Raw genomic sequence first — 27,334 nt, 5'->3', positions numbered from 1 at the left:
AAGGGAAATTTAATTAGCTATTATTTTTCAATTAGCTACTAAATATCCAAAGAAAAACACTCCATCAATACCAAATATATATTTATATATTAAATTTAATATATAAAAATTTATATATTATGTATTACAACATTTTTTAATGTTAGTATATACTATTTATATTATGTTGCATGACTTTTTTTTTTTTAAAGATTTTATTTATTCATGAGAGACACAGAGAGAGAGAGAGAGAGAAAAAGAGAAAGAGAAAGAAAAGAGAAAGAGGCAGAGACACAGGCAGAGGGAGAAGCAGGCTCCATGCAGGGAGCCTGATGCGGGACTCGATCCTAGGACTCCAGGATCACACCCTGAGCTGAAGGCAGGCGCTAAACTGCTGAGCCACCCAGGGATCCCCGCGTGACAATGTTTATATATTTAAAGTTAATATATATATTAAAAATCATACCTCCCTTTCTCTTTGTTACCACACAACCATACAACATGAGGTAAGGGATAAAAACTAAAGTAGATATGAAAGGGAAAAATAGAAAATACATATAAAAGAAAGTGGAAAAATAAAAAACATTCTTGGTAGAAATGAGAAAATGTGAAAAAAATGTTATGAATGAAGCTCTAGTTACATCAAAATGCTGGAATCCACCCAAATGTCCATCAATGGGAGTTAAATGAATAAAATATGGGATATTCTATAATGAAATATTATGGAACTCTTAAAAAAGAATTGAGGCATGGCAAGATATCTGCATATACTACAATGGGATGGGATGATCTTCAGAATACATATAAATGAAAAAAGCAAGATGGAGGCAAGTATATAGCATATTCCTGTTTATCCTACAGGAGAGGATATCCACATATATGTGTCTATTTCTATTTAAAAAGAACCATGGAAGGATAATCCCTAAAACACACAAAACTACCCAGTTTATTTGCTTTGTAAAAAGAATCAGAGTTCCAGCCATTCAGAGCTGCATAAAAGGCTTGTTTACAGACTGCATATACTTGACTAAAGTGCAGAGAGGGTCAGAGACTATTGACAACTGGATACTACTCAGACATCAACAAAATATGTCTCTGAAATTAACATTATAAGTTAATGAGAAAGAAGTATAGAATCTATAAATTCTACTTTCCACAATCTCTCCACACTTGTCCATGACATAGACTGAGAAGAGAATGTATCAATTTACACTAACTGATGACAGTTCAAATCCCCCCAGGCAAAACTGTTCTCCTTTTAGTTCTTCTCACTTCTGCGGACGGTTCTCATTCTTTTATTTTCTCCGTCTTCTAAAATTCAGTGCAAACACAATGCCATCTCAGATCAACAGTAATAGCAGAGCTAGAACATAGCCTTAAACCAGAAAATTCAGAATCTAAACTAACTGAAGCAGCATGGTGGTGACTGCCTTCAACCTGCCTTTACCTGCCTAGCCATAACAGCCAAATAAAGCCCTGCATAAGAGACAGACTTGCAAAAAATTGCAAAAAATAAGGACTATAGCCAGTGAGTTGAGCCATTAAAAAAAGGAGAAACAATAGAGCAGAAAAGCCACAAACTTCTTTGAGGAGAATCCCTGAGAAAGAAGAACCAACATACAAGGTGATCATGAATGAGTAATAAATCTAGAGTATTGGGAGATGAAAATTTTACATCGTAGAAAATAGAGGTTCACAAATTCCTCCAAAAATGCTGTGTGTCATTTTGTCTAACGGTTTTATTTGTGTTAGTCTCACCAGGGTGAATAAGCCCAAATATAAGGAAGTTGTTACAAAGGGATAGGAAAATTCTAAATCAAATGAATTAAATTCAACTAACATATCCTGAGTACCTCCTATCAATTTCATTAGAGCCTTTTACACTGGGGACATGGAAACATCAGAAGTCCAAATCCAGTATCACCACATAACAACAAAAGAAATCCCACCAAGCCACCCATAGTAAAGAGAACTAAATGACTAAGATTAAAACAAATTCTCAGGACACCTGGGTGTCTCAGTGGTTAAGTATCTGCTTTCGGCTCAGGGTGTGATTGTAGAGCCCCAGGATCGAATCCCGCATTGGGCTCCCCATGGGGAGCCTGCTTCTCCCTCTGCCTATGTCTCTGCCTTTCTCTGTCTTTCTCATGAATAAATAAATAAAATTTAAAAAGTAAAAAATAAAACTGATTCTCTTGTTCATTTTCAAGTAAATCGGGTCTCCAGATATTCCCCTTCCCTCCCCTACATGTCAGGTCCCTTGGGTACAGTGGTGAAAAAAGACCTGGATTTTTGGGGGGATCCCTGGGTGGCTCAGCGGTTTAGCACCTGCCTTTGGCCCAGGGCGCAATCCTGGAGTCCCGGGATCGAGTTCTGCATCGGGCTCCCAGCATGGAGCCTGCTTCTCCCTCCTCCTGTGTCTCTGCCTCTCTCTCTCTATGTCTATCATAAATAAATAAATCTTAAAAAAAAAAAAGACCTGGATTTTTAAACTAGACATCAAGTGAAATAACCTTTTCAAATGTCACAATTATTGCTCAGAATATTATTTTTATGTCCTAGTTAGACATCTTTAATGATATCCACTGTTTCACAGTTTAAACAAATGAATTTTATTCTGCCAAATATAATTCCCACCAAAATCCTTCCCCTTATTTCCCCATAGGAGACAGATAATGAATGATAGGCACTGGTGTTTTAAAAATTAAAATACTTCAATAAGCGTGCTATAAATCCACACATTGAGATGCCTTGGCTCAGCAGTTGAGCATCTGACTTTGGCTCAGGACGTGATCCTGGAGTCCCAGGATCGAGTCCTACATCAGGCTCCTGCATGGAGCCTGCCTCTCCTCCCTCTGGCTATGTCTCTGCCTCTCTCTGTGTTTCTCATGAATAAATAAATAAAATATTTAAAATAAATAAATAAAGCTACACATTAGAAAGGTTTTTTTTTGTATATTTCAGTAATGCTACTGTTGGTTGGCAGCTGAGAGGTCTTCTACTTACTGGATATCTTTTCATTTCCTTCTAACATTTACAGCAGGGTATGAGGGGCTCTTTTTGAGACTATTTCTTCCTGAAAGGAAGATTGATGGATTTCCTTACACTTTCTAGCTCACAAGTGTTCTGTGTTTGTTTGCTTATAATTTATCAGTTCTTACTTTTTTCAGCATTTCCCAGCTTGTAGAACTATACAGTAGGAAGGACAGCTTTGTTCTGGTAGCTTTTTGTACTGGTAGTCCTACTCAAGACTTAGATGTGACACTGGAGCAGGTCCAAGTGCCTGACCACAGAGGTCAGAGGTCACCAAACTACCACTGTTCCAAAAATAAAATGTACCACATTTTATTTTATTTTTTATTTTTTTAAAGATTTTATTTATTTATTCATGAGAGACAGAGAGAGAGAGGGAGGCAGAGGCACAGGCAGAGGGAGAAGCAGGCTCCATGCCAGGAGCCCAACGTGGGACTCGATTCCGGGACTGCAGGATCATGCCCTGGGCAAAAGACAGGCGCTAAACCACTGAGCTACCCAGGGATCCCCATAGGTATGTTTTCTAAACAGGTTAATTGTCATATCTTGAAATCTGGTCTTCTCAAGTGAAAAATGTCAGAATGAACTCCTTATCTACCATTAGAGGGGGGGAAAAAGAGGTCTTTAGTTCTCTTCAATTCACAGGGTGAGAGTACAGTATTTACAGTTAAGGAAGAATAAGAGACTTTGTACTTTTGCATTATAAATCAATATTTACTTAAGGTTAATAATCCCTATTAACTAGGTACACTGATTTGTTAAAAGATTTTATTTATTTATTTATATAGCCACGAGTGGGGGGAGAGGCAGAGGGAGAGAGAGAAAGAATCTTTAGCAGACTCCATGCTGAGCATGGAGCCTTAATTGGGGCTTGATCTCACCATTCTGAGGTCATGATCTGAGCCAAAATCAAGAGTTGGACACTTAACCGACTGAGCTACCCAGGCGCCCTAGTACACTGATTTTTGACTTGTGATTCTGGAAGGTAAAGAAGGGAAGATGACCACATAAGAAGCGTCACAGAAGTCAAGGGAGCAGGGTATCAGGAAGGAAGGATTGGTCAACTCCGTTAAACTCTGTGGAGATAATGTTGATTTAGGCCTATAGAGTGTCCACTGGATTTTATGACTGCTGAGGGGTTAGGGTGGGGGCAGAAGTGGTGATCAGAGATCTTGGGGAAAGTCATTCAGTAGAGGATATAGGCAAAAATCAGACTGCCCTGATCTGAACAGTGAAAGTGAAGTAGGCTAAGGGAAGAAGAAAAACACAACTTGCTTTTGAGATGCCTGGCTGTGAAGGGAAGAGAAAGAGCGCAGTAGCTTCAAGGAGATAAAAAGTTGAGAAAGGTGGGACACCTGGGTGGCTCAGTGGTTGAGCATCTGCCTTTGGCTCAGGGCGTGATCCTGGGGTCCTGGGATCGAGTCCCACATCAGGCTCCCTGCAAGGAGCCTGCTTCTCCCTCTCAATAAATAAATAGTTGAGAAAGTTTGGGATTGTTTGTTTTTAAGATACCAGATATCTGACCAAGTGTAAAAGGTGATAGGGTCTCAGCCCAGAAATCTTTGTAGTGCTACAGAACTGTACCTAGAGCTGCCCACTCTGTATCTCTACTTAATTGCTACAAATGCATTTCAAGTCCAGAAGTTCAAAACTGAATTTATTACCTTTCTTCCCAAACCTGCTGCTTCTCCTGTATTCTTTATCCTGGTAATAGGATCTGTCTGTGGAGGGCTCCTGCAAAGAACCTGAGTCTTCCCCTACTCTTCTCTCTAATCTGTCCTACACTATGTTTTATCCACAACAAACTATTGTTTCTCTCCTGCATTGTTCTCATTCTGTATCAGTGCTCTGTTCATGCCTCTTCCTCTTAGAACTGCTCTCGATCCCAGGAGATAAACACCTACTTATCTTTCAAGACTCAATCAATCAATCAATGAGAGAGTGAGCACATTTTTATAACCTTTTCCTTTTTCTTTTTTTTAAGATTTTATTTATGTATTCACAAGAGACAGACAGAGAGAGAGAGAGAGAGAGGGGCGCAGAGACATAGGCAGAGGCAGGTTCCATGCAGGGAGCCTGATGCGGGATTCGATCCCAGGACTCCAGGATCACACCCTGAGCCGAAGGCAGACGCTTAACTGATGAGCCACCGAGACATCCCATAATAACGCTTTTCCTGAATATGCCTCCCCACCTCAGCAAACTTAACCATTCCTTTTTCTCTCTCTTTCTTCCCTTCCTTCTTTTTCCCTCACTCCTTTTCCTTGTTTCACTCCAGTGGTTCCTAGTTTTACAGATAATTTACTTTTCCAAGTAAGCACAGAAACAAACAACTATGATCTATTATTACCATCTCCCCAAATAACATTTTATGCCAAAATAACTTATACCCAAAATATCATAATTTCAGATTAAAAACATTTGTTCTTGATAAGGTTACCAACCTAGTAACTGTGTTTATCTATACCATTCATATATTTCTCACTGCACTGAAGATCCATGAAAATGGCAGTGACCTAACAAGCTTCTCTTATTAACACTTAAGATACTTCGTTCTTCTCACATGAATGCCACTGCTAGTTTGTAAGTTCCTAAGGAGTAAGTTTTGTGAATTATTAGTCTTTGTATCTATAGTACAAAGTAGTATTATAATGCAGCTCCCAGAACAAAACAGGTGCTCAATAAATACTTAAGTGTAATCAAGAGAAAGCAATAGAGAAAGAAAATTAAAATGCTAAGACAGGGGCATAGAAAGAAAAAAATCTTTGGAAAATAGCCACCAACTTGAAATCGAAGCTGAAGATGGATTAGTGATCTCTAAGCCAAAAGGATTCTTGACTTGTCTCATTTGCTTTTTGAAAACTCTTGTGTTGAACTGGGTCTCTTCTGAATTTCTCAGAATTACTGGAACATCCCAACCAAACCTAAATAAAAATAAAATAATACATAATTCTAGCAAATGCTGAAACTTTGCTATATGTGAAGTATATTGTGCTTCATCAGTTATTCCTTTTAACATAAGCACCACAAAAAGAGATTAATTTATTCATTTTACATTGTATTACAGAATTAATCTAAAATTGAGAGATTAGAGGCCCCATACAATTGCAATATATCATTCAACTGGCTGAAATGACATACTCTTAAAAATGAAAAGTTCTATTGTTAATATTATTGTTGATAACAAAGTAGTATAGTCATTAGATAAATTAACATAACAGCAAAAACATGATAATTATTGACTTTTTTTACATAATATAAAAAACATATTCATATTTAATATGCAGACTATTTTATATTATTTATGGGACAGGAGAACTTTTATTTTTTTTTAAATTTTTTTTTTTAATTTTTATTTATTTATGATAGTCACAGAGAGAGAGAGGCAGAGACACAGGCAGAGGGAGAAGCAGGCTCCATGCACCGGGAGCCCGATGTGGGATTCGATCCCGGGTCTCCAGGATCGCGCCCTGGGCCAAAGGCAGGCGCCAAACCGCTGCGCCACCCAGGGATCCCTGGACAGGAGAACTTTTAAACACCAAATAGAGCATTTCATTTATATAACATATTTTCTACTTGTGAATTTCATGTAAAACTGCAATAATGTACATTGAACAGATTAGAAGGAAAGTGAAAGGGACCAAACTCAATTCCTTATAAAATTAGAAAGCAGCTAGGTTCACTCAATTTAAAAAAAAAGGTAACTTAAAATGAATATACATTAGTTAAACCAGGGGACTTTTTCATACTTTGATGCATTCTCTTCTCTCCAGAAACTTATTAATGATGGATAAAAAATAAACAGAGAAATCAAAAAGACCCCATGGAAATAAGCAAACAAACTGGTATGTTTAAACAAGGAATAGTAGTACTCAGCAATGAAAAGGAATAAATTATTGCCAAAGCCACATGGGTAAATCTCACGACCAACATGCTGTGCAAAAGAAGTCTTATACAAAGGAGTACATGCTATACGATTCCGTAAAATTCTAAAGCAGGCAAAACTATCCATAGCAGAAATAAAAACAGGGCAATGGTTGCTTCTGGGAGCTCAGGAGTATGGACTGACTAGCAAACGGAACAAGGAAACTTTCTCTCGTGATGGTAATGTTCCATATCTTGATAGAGGTTTGAGTAGATGATATGTTTGATAACACTGAAGACTTGTATATGTCATTGTGTGTTAATATTACTTCAAAAGAAAAAAATAAATGTTGAGGGATGCCTGGGTGGCTCAGTCACTTAAAGCATCTGACTCTTGGTTTCGGCTCAGGTCATGATCTCAGGATTATGAGATTGAGCCCCATGCCGGCTCCCTGAGAGGTGTGGAGCCTGCTTAAGAGTCTCTCTCTTGGCCATGTCTATATCTTCCTCTGTGAGATTTCTGTTCATGTCTTTTGCCCATTTCATGATTGGATAAAGACTGCTAACTCTGGGAAACGAACTAGGGGTGGTAGAAGGGGAGGAGGGCGGGGGGTGGGAGTGAATGGGTGACGGGCACTGGGGGTTATTCTGTATGTTAGTAAATTAAACACCAATAAAAAATAAATTAAAAAAAAAAAAGTGTCTCTCTCTTTCCTTCTTCCTCTGTGCCTCCCGCCCCCCTTCTCTAAAAAAACCCCAAACAAAACAAATATTGAACTGTAATATGCAATGCTTTAGTATTTGGAGAAGAGTAACAACTTATTTTGAAGGGATTAAGAAATAAGATGGACGGGACGCCTGGGTGGTTCAGCAGTTGAGTGTCTGCCTTCGGCTCAGGGCCTGATCCCAGGATCCGGGATCGAGTCCCGCATCAGGACCCTCCCAGCAAGGAATCTGCTTCTCCCTCTGTCTGTGTCTCTGCCTCTCTCTCTGTCTCTCATGAATAAATAAATCTTAAAAAAAATAATAAGATGGACAAATATGTAAAATATTGATTATATTGATTATAGCAAAATATTGATTGTAGAACCTAAGTGTGGACATATATATATATTCACTGCATAACTTTTTTAACCTTTCCATATGTTTGAAATTTTTAATAATAAAATGTTGGAAAAAAAGAGACATAGCTGGTTTCAAAGACAAATCTTTATAGCTCTGAAAAGGGAAAGAAATATAAAGTAATGAGTAAGGCTGATGCCATGGTTTGATGGGTCCTGAGTCTGGCAGCAGGCAGTGGGAAGTAAGCCTTCCCACAGTATGAAGATCTTATTTATAGGTTGTCTGCTAAAGACAAGAGCCAGAGTGAAGTTCATAATTTGAATCCAGGAGCTGGGTTAGGCCAATATCAATAAGGAACAGAAGTGTCATCACCTGGTCCTTGACTAAGGGGCACCTAGGAATCTAGTTGGAGACAATTGTAAAATGGTTAAACAGCAAGGATGAAAACAAAGGGTGGGGAAGAAAACTTCTACTTAAATTTAGGTTGCAAACCAAAATTTCAAAACACATGAATAAATCTAAGGCCAAGAGAAGGCCAATAAAAGTAACACATGGAATACAGTTATACTCTAGATGAATTTAATTTTATGGAATTGTTGGATAAGTCTGTTCTGGTCCTGGCTAAGAAAGCTGAAAAGCAAGCCTCTAACAGATCAAACTGTTTCCAAGTAAGTTAACTGTATCCCAAAACAAACCTCAAGATTATATATATGAATACAAACACATCTAGCACCTTTAAGTAAAATTCACAATGTTTAGCATCCAATAAAAGGTTAACAACCATGCAAAGAAGAAAATATGACTCATAATGAGGAGAGAAACTAATCAAAAGAACTAGACCCTAGAAATGACATGGATGCTAGAACTAGTAGACAAGAACATTGAAATAATTGTTGCAACTAAACTCTATATTTTCAAGAAAGTAAGTAAAGACTGAGCATATTATATAGAGACATGGAAGACATCTAAAAAGACCCAAATCCATTTCTGAAGAAGAAAAAACACAGCATTTTTTTTTTAAATACAACATTTGTGATGAAAAATACACTGGATAAGATTAATAGCTGACTTAACATTATAGAACAAAAGATTAGTACATTTGAAGATTTATTCACAGAAAGGAATCCAATATGAAACACAAAAAGGGGGAAAAAAAGGCTGGATTAAAAAAAAATATCAGTGAGCTGAAGGACAACTTCATGTAGCCTACAGTTAAGGGGTAGAGACATACAAGAAAATTACAGACACATATCACTCAAGAACACAGATGCAAAACTTCTTGAAATGTTAACAAATGAAATCCAACAATATATTAAAAGGCTAATACATCAGGACCTACTTACAGCTTAACATAACATTAAAAATTTAATGTAATTCACCATATTAACAGACTAAAAAAAGAAAAACCATATGATCATCTCAGTACATGCAGAAAAAGCACTTGCTAAAATCCAACGTCTATTCCTGATAAAAACTGTCAGCAAACTAGGAATGTTAAGGAACTTGATAAACGGCAGCAATAAGTATGTGGAGCTAACATCGTATTTAATGAAAAACTGCTTTCCTCCTAAAATCAGGAATAAGACACTTAATAGCTGTGTGTCCTTAAGTAATCACTCAAGCTTTATTTAACTGGTTTCCCATCTGGAAACATTTGTAACAGGGCTTGGCACTATATAAGTGCTAGCAATGATAATGTTGATGATGGAGTAAATGTAGGTGTTGGCAGAAAAGCTAGAAAGAAAAATCCAGTAATTTCTCCTTATTGAACGTCAGAATTGGTTACCCCACAGTCCCTGTGTCCACAGCCCAACATTGCCCCAGGGCCTCTTAGAGGTTAGGTTGGGAATGTGAAATGGCAGGATACAAGATATAGTCTTCCCACAAGAGCCGTAAGATAACACTTTCCCCTTCTTTCTTTCATCCCTTGGAGTGAAAAAAACAAAGGGAGAAAAACATGATTCTATGCTATACATACTCATTACATTTCCTGGCCCCTTCATCATTTTAATTCTCCCTACTGTCCCCTTCTCCCTTTTTTTCTTTACTCCCACTGCCTGGCTCCATACACCCACACTACCAGCAGTAAACACCAGAACTCAGAGCTTATTGTGTTCAGTTCTACTGTAGGTTCAAGCATTATATTTCAGGTCCTTTATCATGTTATACCTAAAAATTTCAATTAAACAATCTTTAAAGGTATAGGAGTCAGAAACCCAAAAAGCAAGGCTTTGGAGAAATATCTGGAAGCAGCCTGCTGTGAGCACAGAATTCCTTTGCAATATGCTTTATTTATTCCATGATATATCTGGGTGTTTTTTTTTTAATATATTTATGACAGACATAGAGAGAGAAAGAGGCAGAGACACAAGCAGAGGGAGAAGCAGGCTCCATGTAGGGAGCCTGATGTGGGACTCGATCCTGGGTCTCCAGGATCACACCCTGGGCCAAAGGCAGTGCCAAACCACTGGGCCACCGGGGCTGCCCGATATATCTGGTTTTAATATAAATATATTATTTCTCCAAATCTTTTTTTTTTAGATTTTATTTATTTATTCATGAGACACACACACACACACACACACACACACACACACACAGAGGCAGAGACATAGGCAGAGAGAGAAAAAGGCTCCATGCAGGGAGCCTGATGTGGGACTCGATCCCGAGTCTCCAGGATCACGCCCTGGGTTGAAGGTGGCGCTAAACCACTGAGCCACCCAGGCTGCCCTCTCCAAATCTTTACATAAAATCAGTGTTGTGGAAAGATATCCCATATCTGTTCTGTGGCTTTGTATATGCCTTAGAATGGAACAAATAATATGAGATGTAAAGTGTTCCTTCTTTTTAAACATGCTTATCCAAGGCTGCTTGGCCCAGCATTATATCCGGAGCTGCCAAAGCACACCTATTATGAAAAGAAATTCATCTCCCTAGATTTTTTTTATTTCTCTGCCTCATGCTTAATCTTGGGTCTGCATTTTCTAACACCCTAAGGTCCTTGATTTGAGTCAAATACATCTTTTCAAATTGGTATTATGAATCATGCTAAACCCTTGGCCAGAAAAGTACACAAAACATATTTCAATGAATTAGAAAGTAAACTGGTATTCAGGTTAAGAACCCAAACAATATCCTCAGAAAGTCTGTGTGTCACCTCCCAGGCACTACCCCTTCCCTCTCCACTGTCTTGACTTTCATTACTATAATTTAGCGTACCTGTTTCTGAATTGTTATGTAAGTGGAAGTGTGCTGTATATATGCTGTGTATACTTTTATTTCCTTTTTTACAACACTATGCTTGAAGATTCATCCATGCAGTTATATTCAGTGCATTTTTGTGGCCTTATAGTATTCTAGGGTATAATAAATGTGCTGTAACTTGCTTACTCATTCTACCTTTAATAGATATTTAAGTTGTCCTCACATTCTGGCCATTATGAATATGCCTATACGAACATTTTCATACAAGGCACTTGGTGCACATGCGTGTACATGCATTTTTATTAGGTCCACACAGGCTGAGAATGGTATTTCTCAGCCATAACGTCTGTGCTTCTTCAACTTCAGTGGATAATGCTAACAATTGTTCTATGTGGTAGTATCAATTTACACTCCCACCAGCAGTCAATGAGTGCTCCCCTTGCTCCAAATCCTTGCCAAAACATTATTAGCCACTCTAGTAGTTATTTGGTGGCACTGTACTATGGTTTTAATTTCTATTTCTCAGATGACCAATTATTCTTATTTATAGAAATTAATATGTTCTGAATACGACTCTTTTGTTGGATGTCTTCACCCCTTCTACACCTTGCCTTTCACCTTCATAATGGTATCTTTTGATAAGCAGAGTTCTTAATTTTATTTATTTATTTATTTTTAAAAATATTTTATTTATTTATTCATGACAGACACACACAGAGAGAGAGGCAGAGACACAGGCAGAGGGAGAAGCAGGCCCCATGCAGGGAGCCTGATGCGGGACTCCATCTGGGGACTCCAGGATCACGCCCTGGGCCCAAGGCAGAACTGATCGAGTCCCACATCAGGCTCCCTGCATGGAGCCTGCTTCTCCTGTCTGTGTCTCTGCCCCTCTCTCTCTCTCTGTCTCTCATGAATAAATAAATAAAATCTTAAAAAAAAAAAAAACAACTGAAGACTGGTCAAATAGTAATCCATAATTGGTGCTGACAAGTGGTTCTGTAAAATACTGATAAACAGACCTAGTGACATGTCTCTGGCCACCATCCTAAAATTTGGTCTTTTCCATAATTTTAATCAAAAACTAGAATAAAGACATTGATGCCCTGTCTATCAGATCATGGCTGATATGAGATTACAAGGAATAATAAAATAAAATAGTAAAATGGAAAATTGACAAATTTTCTGTTCAATCAAATTTCATCCTTATCTTTTTCCACTTAGTCATTTTGGCAACTGTTAGTGATGGAATATGGAATGGCAACTAAATAAATATTTCTAAACATTCATTACTTTCTTTTATATTAAACTTAGCCCCCCTTTTTTTTCTATAAAGAGAATTTTCTATTCTCTTTCCTTTACTATTACAATTTTATAGTTATTCCTCCTGGATTTTTCTATAATTCTGGCTTTTCTCAGTTCTAAAGTTGTTTGTTGCACTTGTTCTTAATGTTTATACTTCTAGCACAGCAATAATCTGTGGACCTCCAATTCTGACCACATTTTTCTTATTGCCTATATAACATCTTACCCTGGCACACTTCTGAAGCTTCTACTCAGAGGCTGAATTGGTAGACTGGACCTCCTTCTTTGTGTCTGGAATCTTATGGAGCTCCTCAAGAATAAAGGTTATTTTGAAGCTAAAATTTTAGGCTCAGTAGTAAACAATTTTTATTACCACTTCAGCCTTGAGTTCTCAAGCCAATCAAAAATCAGACAGGCAGTTAATTTGAGGGGGCCTTCTCTCCAGGGTGATCTCCCAAAGATGGTTTCACACAACTAGCTGGATACTGACACTGGATCAGGATATAAAAACCACTCATGGGGAAACCCTTGGTATGGGAGGATTGTCTCTGAGGGAACTACTGGGCTAATGATATGACTTTGGGAAAACGACTCAATCTCTAAAATTCTGTGCCTTTATTTGTAAAATGAAGGGTTAAAATAAGTGATGTTAAGGTCCTACGAAGGTGTAAAATGTCATATCTAATAGTTTTGTGTTTTCTTCTAGATTGCTCAAAAAAAATTCTTGTCAATGCAAATGTTAAGTATTTTGTACCCTAATCAAGTACAAACTAAAGTCATACTCTTTTCTTAAAGAGGAATCTGTACCTCATCACCAACCTCATCATATGCATAAAACTGACTGCATTCAACAGCATATGAGATGAGAAATAGTCCAGGTCAATGAATCAGGCAGGGTTGGCAGGAGACAGAGACACATCTGTTATTTAAGAATTGTTAATCAAGGGCACCCCGGGTGGCTCAGTGGTTTAGCGCCACCTTAAGTCCAGGGCCTGATCCTGGAGACCTGGGATCAAGTCCCACGTCAGGCTCCCAGCATGGAGCCTGCTTCTCCCTCTGCCTGTGTCTCTGCCATTCTCTCTCCCTCTCTGTGTCTCTCATGAATAAATAAATAAAATCTTAAAAAAAAAAAAAGAATTGTCAATCAAATACTGAAGACTGAAAATGCAAGAAGGGGACACTTGGGTATCCTAGTACGAAGCAATTATCACTCCTAGAGCTGGGGAAACAAAGGGAAGACTAGCAGTTATTACGATTTAGAAGCTCGGATAAAGGATTCCCCAGAGCTGGCATGCAGACTTTTGTGGTAGGAGTGTGGGCCAGCTGGTGCCAATATCTCTGAAGGAGTGTGCTAAGGCTAGTTCAAGATATGAGGAAAAAATGTAAACTAAAATAAACTGCTGCTACTCAGGTCAACTGCAACTGCCAGGGCAAAGGCCAGTTTCTGCAGACCAGAAATAGGAAGCAAACTGTTAAGTCTCTTCTTCCTTCTCCAGCCTTCCAGTCTCTTTCTAGCATCCTCTATTGGCAGAGCCTAATAGGGAGCAAACTACAAGAGAAAAATGATTTGCCAAGTCCCAGCTCTAGTATTACCACAGTACAGAAAAGCATGTTTGCTTCTGAGAGACAACAGCCTATGAGAAAGATCTGGAGAATGATTTATATAGTATGTCCTTGTGGCAGCACTGAAGGATACAGAATCCTTCCTATAGGGGACCTGACCTCCCCTTTAATCAGACACTCCAGGTCTATGGATTGGCTTGTATCTGTAAACTGGGTGAAAGGTGGTAAATCTCTGCTGCGATGACTCAAGTCAGGTTTCTGGCTCCAGACATTGAGTTTTTCCTTCTAAGTAGTTTATGTAGCATTTAATAGGCTGCCCATCTGTTTTATTCCTAGAGACACTGTAATCCATTAGCCACTGCCAAAAATCCTCATGGGCCAAAACATTCTCTGCATTGTCCTCCACTGCCCATTATGGAACATATGTACACCTTGACTCCTGTGAGGTGCCGCTGGACCTCAAGTCAGGAGCTCCCACCATCATAAACAGCCTCTAGGAATAGAGATTTTCAAGGATATGAGTCTCCTCTCAGCAATTTACTTCTCAGTGCCTTCATGAAAGGTGTGTCTTCTGTGTACTCTTAAAGGATGCAGTAGGTGGGTGGGTGTGCAGGTTGCATGTAATAAATCCAGTCCAATATTTCTATCTTTCTGAGCATTCAGAATCCTTCCTCATCATGCCAGGAAAGTTCTAGCACCTTAACCTTAATACATATAGGCCACCACTGAGTTTAAATTTCAGCCAACCAAATCTGAGTTAGTACCTTAGATTCAGACTTTCCTAAGAACACACTCAGAACAATAAATTTTATCTGGGGCACCTGGATGGCTCAGTAGGTTAAGTATCTGGCTCTTGATCTCAGCTCAGGTCTCGATCTCAAGATTGTGGGTTCAAGCCCCGCATTGGGTTCCACACTGCATGTGGAACCTACTAAAAATTAAATAAATAAGGGGGCACCTGGGTGGCTCAGTGGTTGAGCGTCTGCCTTTGGCTCAGGTCGTGATCCTGCAGTCCTGGGATCGAGTCTCACATTGGGGTCCCACATGGAGACTGCTTTTCCCTCTGCCTTTGTCTCTGCCTCTTTCTGTGTCTCTGATGAGTAAATAAATAAAATCTTTTTAAAAATAAATAAATTTAAAAAATAAGTAAATAAGTAAACAAATAAATTTTTATCTGATTTAGTGTTACATTCTATCCTTCCTGGCCTAACCTACTTATAATCCATTCTCACACATACTCCTCCTTACCAATGATACAAATTAGCAAAATCTTGCAAATCTTAGAGGCTAGGCTCTTTCCAACTGGGTTGGATTTTTGTCCCTGTTCTTTGGAGCAGGAAGAGATCTGGGCTTCCCAACAGGTTATAGAGATAGGTCTTGAGTACAGATATCGTTTGCAAAGCATTTACTCTAGGCAAGGTTATTACAGGACCTCCAAGCAAGGGAGGGCCATTTTTCCCAGACATGGAAAGCAAAGCAGTCTGCTTCCATGAACAAGGGAGAGTCAGAGTGACTGGGATTTCAAGATTCTCAGCTTTAGCCACGTCAGAGTAGATGTTCCCATTCCAAGTCTCAGGGCTCTAGTTCTTTCCACTCAGTGTCCTAAATGAGACATCAATAAAGTTGTATAATTCTATTATGCACAACTAAAATTGTACAATGTTTAGTTCTGTGGCTGTATGAAATAAAGTGCTTTAGAACTACAGAAACTCTCTGATTCTCTAAAGAGTTGACCCAAGTGTTTTAAGATTTTAGCTTGTCATTTTTCTTTCTGTAAGGACTCCAGTGATCTCAGAAGCACCCATCCCACCCACCTCTCAGTCCTTATAGTCAAAAAGTGGTTTAGCTCCTAGGTCCCCCAATCACTTCCAAAATCATTTTATTACAATCAATCAAAGGCAGCAATTTGATTAATAGTGATGCCAATACATGCCGTGGATTACTAGGACCTTATATCCTTCCTATTGGCAAGGAGCTGAAGATGTGACCAGAGGACTCCTTGAGCCCATCTTTGAGAGTAACTCTCAAAGATCCCACTCTGAGTAACAATTTCCTTATTAATATCTTTTATAAGTCTAATCAGGAGACCAAAACCACACCGGTTATTTTGAGAATTTACTATGAATAATTGTTTACCATATGCTGAAGAGCTGAAAACGCAAAAAGGGGACAGTGAGTATCAGGGAAGTAGTACCAGAAGAAAGTAGCTATCACTCCAAAACAGGGATAGAGGAAAGAGAACTACTATAGCTGAGCAATTTGGAGGAAGGACTGCTATGGAGCTTGGACTAGAATCTCAGGAAAGGGTATTAATATCTTTGAAGGGGTGCGATAGGCTGATTCTAAGAGAGTAAATAACTACAAACTGGAAAAATTAGGACCACTGTGAGGCACTATCACTGTGGTGAGACAGACAAGAAAAAGAATCACACAGGAAGCAGCAAGCCCTTTTGTCCTCTAGCCTTCTACTTTCCCTCCTCTGCTGCCAAAGCCTGCTAGGCAGCCAGCTAGCAAAGAAGAAATGTGGTTTAGAGGTTCTGCCCCAGATTCACAAGACAGCATCTAAAGGGGTGCTATGAAGCTGAGGGACAATTGCTTAATAATCTGTAGTCAAGAGGAAACAGGGAGCAGTTGCAGAGCCAGGGTCCCCGATTATTTGGATGTGTTAAAGGATGTACGGCATTTTGGTCTCCTTTCTGCACAGTGCCTGGCAAATATCAAAAGTTTAATAAACTTGAGCTATTAGAGCTCACAGAAACCACCATAGAGTTAAAGAGAAATACCATACTTCAGTGGCATGATTCTTTGCTATTGCTATTGGGATTCCAATATTCAGATGTTCCTATTCTTTCTCCACTCCCACACAGTGCAAGCAGACAAGGAGAACAGTAGAAAGAAGCAGTGGGAAAGAAAATCAGAGCAGTACTGAGATAATGGCGAAGACAAAACCAGTAGGGATTATATTTGGGGAGGTTAAAAGAAAAATGACATGGGTGAAAAGCACAGTGTGGATTCATGGGTTTACCATCTGTCTGGGGGCACTATTAGAAAATTGTTTATATGAGATCTAGATGGTTTGCTTTGTTTCTACTCAATGACTCTGTTGCCTTGGCTTAAGTTAACAAATAAACATTAGTAGAATGTCTTATCTACATGGACAAAGCTAACTCCGGTAAAGGGAATGGTTGGGTTAGGCTCAAGATAACTGGTTAGGCCCAAATCAGAATGAAACTGACTGGCACTTACATAGTCTTGGGGCCTCAGCAATGCTTAGCCCAGTCTTCCAAAAATTCTACAATTAACCTGGCCTTCCACCCTTCCAAAATCATATCTAAATGGAGTGGTTAGGTAATCATTAAGCTTTCAAAACAAGTCTTAAACTTGGCAGAGCCGGAATTTGAATCTAGGTCTGTATGACTCCACTGTCTCCAAAGTCTGTCTCTTAACCACTACAAACATGAGGTACCCGACTACCCTCATCCACAGATGCCGCCATCATTATCACTCTGGCCCTTACTCATTTTCCTCTTCCCAATACTACAGATAGATATCTAAGAAATCTAGTTAGTTGGCCTACAGAAAATTAAAATTTAAGGATATAATGCAATGATCAACTAGTTACCTATTTTCCTTAATGAAGGAAAATTTACATTCTTCTAAGAGAATAACACTAATATTATAGTGATTAAGAAACCCTGTGTTAAGACTGCTTTACTCACTTGGGCAACCAAGTTGCAAATTCCAACTGCAAACTTTCCTGAACAATAAACAGCAATAAAATTTGATGGATCAAGAATAACAAACTTCTCCCATCCATCCACAAACAAGGAATTTTCTGCTCTACAGCTGGCAGGGTGAGGAGCGGTATGGAAATATTAAAACTGGGCTTAGTTTCTAAAGATGGCATGTAGTTTCAGAAGTTAACAAAAGCTTGTTTCCTTTCTGCAAAGTAATTCCATACATGCGTCAAGGGATATTTTAAATTTGTTTTACTCCAGCTGATCTATTCACTGACACGCTTCCTCTGCCCCCCAGCTCATGCTGTATCCTTGAAATGCCTTCCATTCTCTACCAGACACACTCAACTTTATTTATTTCTCAAAATCCTTATCCTTCAATTTTCAGCTCAAGGGGCAGCCCTGGTGGCTCATTGGTTTAGCGCCTGCCTTGGCCCAGGGCCTGATCCTGGAGACCCGGGATCGAGTCCCACGTCGGGCTCCCTGCATGGAGCCTGCTTCTCCCTCTGCCCCGCCCCCCTCTGTGTGTGTGTGTGTCTCATGAATAAATAAATAAAGTCTTAAAAAAAAATTCCAGCTCATGTCTCTCTCCTCAGTGGATGAATTAGTAAGACGGTTTCAAATAGCCGCATTCATAAGGCTTCTCTAATCATGATACGATGGCATCTCCTCGAGAGAGAAATTTTAGAGTCTCTGAGCTAGAACTGCTCAGGGATTACCTAACAGTCCATTCTCCTGGTCTCCACTGGGTAAACTGCCCCTACCCGTCAATGTGATTTATCTCAAAGGTCTTTTCCAGCTCTGAAATTATGACTTTCACAGTTCCATCGACTAAATGTTACTTCTAAAGGCGTGGAATGCATCTAGAAACCATTCAATTCTCACACGGTAACGGAGTTCAGTTATAAGTTGCGCTGAAAGCTCTGAGGCCAAGCGCTCGGTTCTGCCCAGAACAGTCAACTGTGTTCACTGTCCAGGTCTGCGCGCTGCACCGCAGGTGACGGACTCAAGCCTGCTGGACAAGCACTCTACACCTCAACGCCCGGACCAGGCCCTCACCGGCCGCCTTCTCTTTGAGGAACAAAGCTGGGCGAAATACCTCATTCCGGCACCACCCCCAGATGCCCGCAGCGACGGGGACGGCCCAGGGATGCAGGGAGCAGCGATGCAGGTGCACACCGCAACTTGCTGTCCTCCGGGGGCCGGTCGAGGTTCGCGGCAGCGGCTCCCCCGCGGCCCCAGGAGCCCCAGCCCCGCAGCACCCGCGGCTCCGATGCCCTCCCCCTCGCGGTTCTCCGCGACCCCGCTGCCCCAGCGGTCCGCCCCTACGTCCCTTGTTTCTAACCACGCGGTACTTACCATCCCAATACCAGGCCGGTGGTCACGATGAAGCAGGTAAAGACCACCGCGATGTAGAAAAGCGGCGAATACTCATACAGCGTAACCAGAAACACCGCAGCCATCAGGCTCTCCTATACTGAGCCGAGCCCCAGCCGCTCAGCCCGGCCCGGCCCCGCCCCGCCCCGCCCACCCGGCGGGGGCGTGGGGGGTGGGGAAACCACTACGGCGCCTCGGAGCTGACAAACTTTGTACATACGCACTCGCCCCGGGTTCTCAGACTAGGCGTCCGGGCGACCTCGCCGGCTGCGGGAGCCGGACTGCCAATCACGACGGCGCCTGCAGGGCTGGCCCCGCCCCTCCGCTCTCGTCCCGAGCCATTGGCTGGGCAGAGGGGCGGTGCCCTGATTGGACTCACGGGATTGGTACCCAGAGAGCATCTGTCTGTCCGTGGGGTCAAGGCTTTTCTGCGGCAAATTCTAAATAACCCCTCGCGGCCTGCTTCGCCCCAGGCTCAGGTAAGGTTTTCTGATGACCCAGAGAGGAGGCACGGTCCGAAATCCACGTCACAGAGTCTAAATCCCGCATATTGGATCCGTGGCACATTTGGGACGAGGAGAAGAGAACCCGCCGGCGTCATGGGTTCTACAAAGTGAAGCAACCCCGCACCGGCTCTTGTTTTATCTAGAAAAGTTACAATTAGACACTACGAAAGACCAACCGGAGTCTCACAAGCAGTGTGTACGATTCTTGTCCGCCTTTTCAAGTTGGATTTCATGATAGAGGAAAATTAGCATAGATTCTCACAGACGTAAATCAACTGTCCTCCCACATCCTTTTCCTTTTCTGCTTCCCCTACGTTCCTCAAATTAGAATTAGATATTTGAACTTTTAAAAAAGATTTTATTTATTTATTTGACACACAGAGAGAGCACAAGCTGGGGGAGCAGCAGGCAGAGGGAGAGGGAGAAGGCGGCTTCCAGCAGAGCAGGGAGCCAGAAGGGTGGCTGGATCCCAGGACCTTGGGATCATGACCTAAGCCACCCAGGCGCATCAATATTTGAGCTTTTCTGTATTCATTTTTACTTTAAGGACAATTTTAGATATGTCTTATTATATATAAGGCTTAATTTATATGTATATTTAAATATATATCTTATTTATTTATATATATATATATATATATATATAAAAGGCTTCTGCTCAAAAGGTATATATGTACCTAGCAGAAGCCTTTAGGTAAAGAAAGGAGTGAAATGCTCATCCCCATTCAGCCTCCTCCATCCAGGTAGCCTCCCTGGAAGTCTCTCACACCTCCACTGACAGCCCGTCAGTTTGCATTTAGCCCTTAGGCCACATCCAGTTACCCCAGAGACAGGGAAATGTCTTTTTATTCTGAGCAGCAACACCCCCTGCTACAAATCAGGGTTTTGTTATCAAGGAAGAAAGGGACAGAAGGCTGCAGAATGGATAACTAACTAGTAGCCCCTCCACACTCCCAGATCACTAGTAAAATTAATGCTGGAGACAGATGAGCTAAATTTGTTCTATGGCTTCACATATCTCTTGGCAAATGACCACATATTGTGTACTCTCTGGAGTAGTGCTGTGTAAGCAGTTCAGGTCAACAACATAATTTTTAACAGCTACATATATGATTTATGAAAGTATATGCTTTATCGTTGGACAACTTTTTATTATTATAAACAACACTGCAGTGAACATTCTTTTTTTTTTTTTTTTTTTTTTTTTTTTTTTTTTTTTTTTGCAGTGAACATTCTTAAAGCTAAATCATTTCCTTAGGTGAATTCCCAGAGGTGGAACTTTTAGTTCAAAAAGTATGTACATTTTAAGCCTTTAGGGAAACAATGCTCTCCAGAAATATTGTACCAATTTATGCTCCTACCCTTTCATCCTCAGTTTTGTGATCATTTGAAATTGTCACTTAAAAAGCTTGGCCAATGGGAAAGGCAATTTTATTGCAATAAACAATAAAGAGTTTTCATGATGAAAACAGGGAATTCCAAGTTAAAGTGGCATATTAAACATATGCCTGTAATTTTGCTCTCTCTCCAAACTCCACTAAAACTACAATAAAGGGATGTAAAAAATAAATCAACAAGAATAGGAAATAAAATAACAGCAGCACATATTGGAAGATGGAAAACAGCTGAACAAGGATAATTCACTAACCAGGCCATGAAAGTCAAATCCCAACCCAGCAGTATAGAAAACTGACTCAACTTGATTTATACTGATGAACTTTTTTTTTTTTTTTTAAGATTTATTTATTCACAAGAGACGCAGACTAAAAGAGAGAGGCAGAGACACAGGCAGAGGGAGAGGGAGAAGCAGGCTCTTTGCAGGGAGCCTGATGTGGAACTTGATCCCGGATTCCGGGATCACAACCTGAGCCGAAGGCAGGCACCCAACTGTTGAGCCACCCAGGCATCCCTACACTGAAGAACTCTTAAAAAGAACAGGAACTAACACAAATTTAACTCAAGACTTTATCTCCCTTTTGGATATTTGCTACCATTCAAACTTGTCACTTTACTTCCAACATTGGTTCTTTCTAACACATAATACATGATACATGATTTTGCAGGCAAAAATTATTTTTAGGGCAGCCTGGTTTAGCGCCGCCTTCAGCCCAGGGCTTGATCGTGGAGATCAAGCTTGATCGAGTCCCACCTCAGGCTCCCTGCATGGAGCCTGCTTCTCCCTTTGCCTGTTGTCTCTGCCTCTCTCTCTCTCTCTCTCTCTCTCTCTCTCTCTCTGTCTCTCATAAATGAATAAATAAAATATTTTTAAAAATTATTTTTAACATGTATCTTTTCTTTTAAAACATACCTTATTTCATTATACCACCCCAAATCCTTGATTGCCATGCTATATATCCTTGAGGATGAAGTGCCAGGTTCCTTGTTTGACATACCCACCTCTACATGATCTGACTCCTACTTACCTCTTACTCATTCAGAAAATGTTTGCTGAGTGTGACTTATGTATCAGACACTGTAGATGGCTTCAGGGAAACAATAATAAGCAAAAAATGACATATTTCTGTTCTCATGGAATTTATCATCTAATGGAAAAGACAAATAGTCAAAGAATCTAGAACAAAATATAAAGGCAAAATTATAATAAGTGCTATTAAAAAGAGGTACATGGACATATGAGAGCATATAATGGGAGAATGGTGAAACATAAGGAAGATCAGGGATGCCTGGGTGGCTCAGGGGGTTGAGCATTTGCCTTGGCTCAGGTCATGATCCCGGGGACCTGGGATCGCATCCTGCATTGGCTTCTCCCTCTGCCTATGTCTCTGCCTTTCTCTCTGTGTCTCTTATGAATAAATAAGTAAAATCTTTTTAAAAAATAAAGGAGACAAGAGAGACTGCTCTCTCTATGCAGGTGTATACAGAGAATAGTCCATGTGGGACACAGGGAGAAGGCAGCTGTCTGCAAACCAAGGAGAGAGTTCTCTCCAGAAAGCCTGATGATACCCTGATCTTGGACTTCTAATCTCAAGTCTGCCTGACTATCATAATACAGGGAGTGACATTCTGTTTGCATTTTCAGTCACTTAGGCTATGGTGTAGAATACTTATTGGAAAGAAGCTGGGTTGGATATGAGTGAATATGGGGATATCAATTAACAGATTCTTTAAAAAGTCTAAGCAAGAAGTACTGGTAACTCTGATTAAGATAGTGACAAGGATTTGCAGTCAAGTGGATTATCAGTTAGAAATCATTGCACTTGTAAGTGACAAAACCCGAAACAAAATAGTAATTCACTTGAGATAGAGATGTATTTGTATTTCAGATGAAAGTCTAGAGGTAGGTCAATGCAGGACTCCACAGCACAATGCAGGATTCAGGCTTCTATTTTTGCTCTACCATATGTAGCTCCCATTCCTAAGGTTACCTCATAGTTCAACATGCTTGTTGAGCTCCAGCCATCATTTCTATATTCTTGCTAGCAGGAAGGAGGAAAGAGAGGAAGAATGAGACATCACTCCAGTTTAAGGAAACTCTAGGGATACACCACTCATTCCATTGGCCACAACTCAGCCTCATGTCCACCTTTAACTGGAAGGGAGGCTAGAAAAATACAATCTTTGTTCAGGGCAGCCACCTCTGCTGTTGAACACTATGGCTCTTGTTCAGGGTGGTGCAGAGCCAAATGCAAATTCTCTCTCTCTCTCTCTCTTTTTGTTAAGGGGACAGAGGAAGAGAATCTTAAGCAGGCTCCATGCTGGGGCACCGAGCCCAACAGAGGACACTGGGGGTTGATCTCACAACCCTGAGATCCTGACCAGAGCCTAAATCAAGAGTAGATGCTTAACTGACGGCCTCCAGGCATCCCTCCTCTCCTTCTTTCTTCCCTCCTCTCTTTCTTTCTTAAATGGAAAATGGACTACCAATTCCAGGCTCTTCAGCTTCTCCAAGACCAGACCTATTTGGATGCTTTACTGCAACCCTCAGCCCCCACTGCCTTCTCATCCTGAGACTGCAGCCTGGAGGGGAAGCCAAAACAGAAGTACAGTGCTGCCTGCTGTACTTAGTCAAGCCCCGCCTTCCTGCCCTTCCAGCACATTGGAAGGGAAAGACTTCCCCTCCTTCCCACGCGGCAGATACTTGCCTTCTGTCCCAGCCTCGGTTTCCTCTACCACATGGCATAGACTAAATGCCACTTGTAATTTTGCCATGGTCTGGATTTTGAAATGTTTACAGAGCTTTAATTTTTTAAAAAGATTTTATTTATTTATTCATGAGAGACACAGAGAGAGAGAGAGGCAGAGAGGCAGAGACACAGAGGGAGAAGCAGGCTCCATGCAGGGAGCCCGATGCAGAACTCGATCCCAGGACCCCAGGGTCATGACCTGAGTCAAAGGCAGATGCTCAACCGCTGAGCCACCCAGGCGTCCCTGACCTAGAGCTTTAAATGTTTATAAAACCTGGGGCACCTGGGTGGTTGGTTCAGTGGTTGACCATTTGCCTTTGGCTCAGGTTATGATCCCTGGGTCCTGGGATCAAGTCCCACCTCAGGCTTCCCACGCGGAGCCTGCTTCTCCCTCTGCCTGTGTCTCTGACTCTCTGTGTCTCTCATGAATAAATAAATAAAATCTTTTAAAAAAATGTTTTGATGAAACCTTCCTCAGTAGTGTCTGAGATTTTCTAGATTACTGTGTTTCTGGGGATTCAAGAGTCCTATTTCAGTAGCCAGAAGCTACATGCTTTCTTTTGCATTCCTAATATCACAGTTCTGTTTATCCTTTGAGTCTTATATGGGCTGACTAAGGAGAAAGTCTCATAAGAGAAATGCAAGCAAATATTAATGTGTTTTTAAAAAGTATTATCCACATCATATATTTTTCTTGGAGCTTGTTAATCCTTTCATTTTTAAAAAAAGATTTTATTTATTTATTCATGAGAGATAGAGAGAGAGAAAGAGAGAGAGAGAGAGGCAGAGACACAGGCAGAGGGAGAAGCAGGCTCCATGCAGGGAACCCAATGTGGGACTCAATCCCGGGTCTCCAGGATCACACCCTGGGCTAAAAGTGGCGCTAAACCGCTGAGCCACCCAGGCTGCCCAACCCTTTCATTTTATATGGTCTTTCTATAGCCTACAGTATTTCTTGGAAGGGCAAATTTATGTCTATTTTGAAGATACCAGTAGGAACATCATACGCATCATAACTCTGAGTTTTAAACTTTGAGACAACTATTGTACAACAGAACTGAATGAATGTCCGATTGGGTATGATCCCATAGATGACAGGAATTATGAAAAATCTTGAAAGTGATACCTTGGCAGAACCTGATTCTTGGCAGCCCACTGAACTTCCAACTCCCTCTAGTAAAAACTTCTTATGGTCTAAGCTATTTGGCTTCTGTCATCTATATTTGGAAGCTCAGTCCAACTGAAATGACACTGATGATTTATGTGGTACACGGTCTGTGGCCCAAAGCTTAGGACATTCATCTAGAACAGTGGTTCTTGACTGGGGTTGACTTCCCACTTCTATGCCCTGGCAACATTTGACAATGTCTTGACACATTTTAGTTCTCAATGGGGGAGGTGCTACTGGCCTCTAGTGTAACTCCTGTGACCCTGCATGGTGTTTGGTATTCTGCTAAACACCCTACAATACACAGCACAATGTACCCACAACAAAGAATTATTGAACTCCAAATGTCAGTATTGCTAAAGTTGAGAAACTCTGATACATAATATTCTTTTGGTTCTGGGCACTTCTCACCAAATCACTGGTTCCATATTGGTTCAGGCCATGTCTTCCCTGGATTACCATAAAAGTCTCCTAAATGGTTTTCTTGCTTCTCCATCTCCCATAGTCTATTTTTTTAAGCTTTTATTTATTTATTCATAGAGACACACACACACAGAGAGAGAGAGAGAGAGAGAGAGAGAGAGGGGCAGAGACACAGGCAGAGGGAGAAGCAGGCTCCATGCAGGGAGCCCGATGTGGGACTCGATCCTGGGTCTCCAGGATCACATCCCGGGTTGCAGGTAGTGCTAAACCGCTGCGCCACTGGGGCTGCCCTAGTCTATTCTTTTTAAAATTTGTTTTACTTTTTTAAAATTTAATTTTTCATTCCCATACAGTAAAATGTATTATGTCTCCTGTACCGTTAGCTTTATGAGTTTTATCCTGTATAGGGGTCATAGGACATTAGCACAATCAAGATGCAGAATGGCAGCTCAATTTTCAAAGTCTTTTTTTATGCTCTTTGGGTCTGTCCCTCACATGAGCCACTCTGGGGTTAATCTCAGTCTTGACAATGTTTTCTTTTCTTTTTTTTTTTTCCAAAGATTTTATTTCACAGAGAGAGAGAGCACAAGCAGGGAGGAGGGGCAGAGGGAGAGGGAGAAGCCGACTCCCCACTGAGCTGGGAGCCTGATGCAGGGGCTCGATCCCAGGAGATCATGACCTGAGCCACAGCAGATGCCTAACCGACTGAGCCACCCAGGCGTCCATTGGTAATGGTTTCTATTGTAGTGAGTTCTCATAGTCTTTGCTGTGCTTCTGCAGGTGTGTTCTGCACACATGGAGCTGGGGTGTGTGCCTGGTGTCAGTTTCAATCTCTGCTCCTCAGAACTTCCCTTATGCTCTCAGACTCTCAGGTTTTAGGTACCTGTGCCCCTGCCCTGCTGAGACAGTGCTGACATGGATTGGGATGGGTGTTGGCATCAGGGCAGAGCTAGGAGAGAAAAAAAGGGCAGGGGGGTTTGGGGGGGGGATTCCTTTCACATTCTTCTGTTCTACACTTGTCCGTGATCTAGTCTGCTCTCATGTCAGGCAGTAGAGGAGGAAAAAAAGAACAAGAAAAGTCACTGGCACCATACTGGCCATTCTTCAGGTTCTAGCTACTTGTGGTGGAAGGCCTAAAATCAAGGTCTTATGTTATATGCTGCCATGACATTTGGTGAAATTGGGCATGACCTAACTGCAAGCTCCGCTCCTGACTCTGCTCACATAGGTAAGGTCCTCTAACCAGGCATCCCTTATCATGGGGACCAGGCATAATGCTTGGTATCCTTCAGTGGTAGGTTTCAGTTCCTAGCCAGCCTGAGCACGAACTCCCTCTTTGAGAATACAAAGCCTGCCTTGCACAATGTCTAGTTGTTCACTGTGTTCATGGGTCCTGCATGGCTTTTGGGGTCCTTCTTCCCCAGACTATGAGTATATATGACTAAGAAACTATTACCAGTCTCATTTGTCTAGTGTTGAGTGTTATGCATTTGGCTATCCCCATAACCCTAGGGCAGGAATCCCTCCTTCACAAACAGGATAAAGAGGAGGCCACCAAAACATTTCCTTCTTCAATTCACTGGCTATTTTGTTATTACTTACTCTTTAGAGTCCTCAGGTAGTTGTTTTCATGTTCTGTCAAGAGCTTCTAGCTGTAATCAGTGAGAAAGAGACCCTGCAGCTTGGTTACTCCCTCGTGGCTGGCTCTGGAAGTCGCTTTGTCCCAACAGTCTAACACAACAGCAGAAGGATCTTCTTAAAAGGACACCGAAGTCAGAATGATGCTGCTAAAATGCGCAACAGACCGCATCAGTCCCCTGCTCAATCCCTCCAGTAGCACTCCATCTTGACTGTGTAAAAGCCAGAGTCCTTACAATCATTTACGAGGCTGTAGGATCCAGCCCTCCAATCCCTCTATGACCTCATCTATAACTCACCCCAGCTCATCCACTCCAGTCATTTGGTTGCTTT

At 41.1% G+C, this 27,334-nt stretch overlaps 1 protein-coding gene across 1 annotated transcript in view; it reads right to left on the bottom strand.

The window, feature by feature from the left end:
* CGRRF1 (cell growth regulator with ring finger domain 1) overlaps positions 1-19,272 on the bottom strand; it is a 30,116-nt gene extending 10,844 nt beyond the window's left edge. Inside the window, exons 1-2 of the mRNA XM_038544760.1 lie at positions 19,104-19,272; positions 5,797-5,936 (exon numbers count right to left, since the gene is read on the bottom strand). Of these exons, the coding sequence (XP_038400688.1) occupies positions 5,797-5,936; positions 19,104-19,207 (244 nt within the window). The 5' untranslated portion in view covers positions 19,208-19,272. The remainder of the gene's footprint in view (positions 1-5,796; positions 5,937-19,103) is intronic.
* Between the last annotated feature and the right edge of the window lie 8,062 nt (positions 19,273-27,334).

The sequence above is a fragment of the Canis lupus genome, chromosome 8, assembly GCF_011100685.1.
Source record: "Canis lupus familiaris isolate Mischka breed German Shepherd chromosome 8, alternate assembly UU_Cfam_GSD_1.0, whole genome shotgun sequence".
NCBI classification, from domain to species: domain Eukaryota; kingdom Metazoa; phylum Chordata; class Mammalia; order Carnivora; family Canidae; genus Canis; species Canis lupus.
Note: the sequence above shows the minus strand (reverse complement) of the source record. Positions and strands in the feature narration are given on the sequence as shown.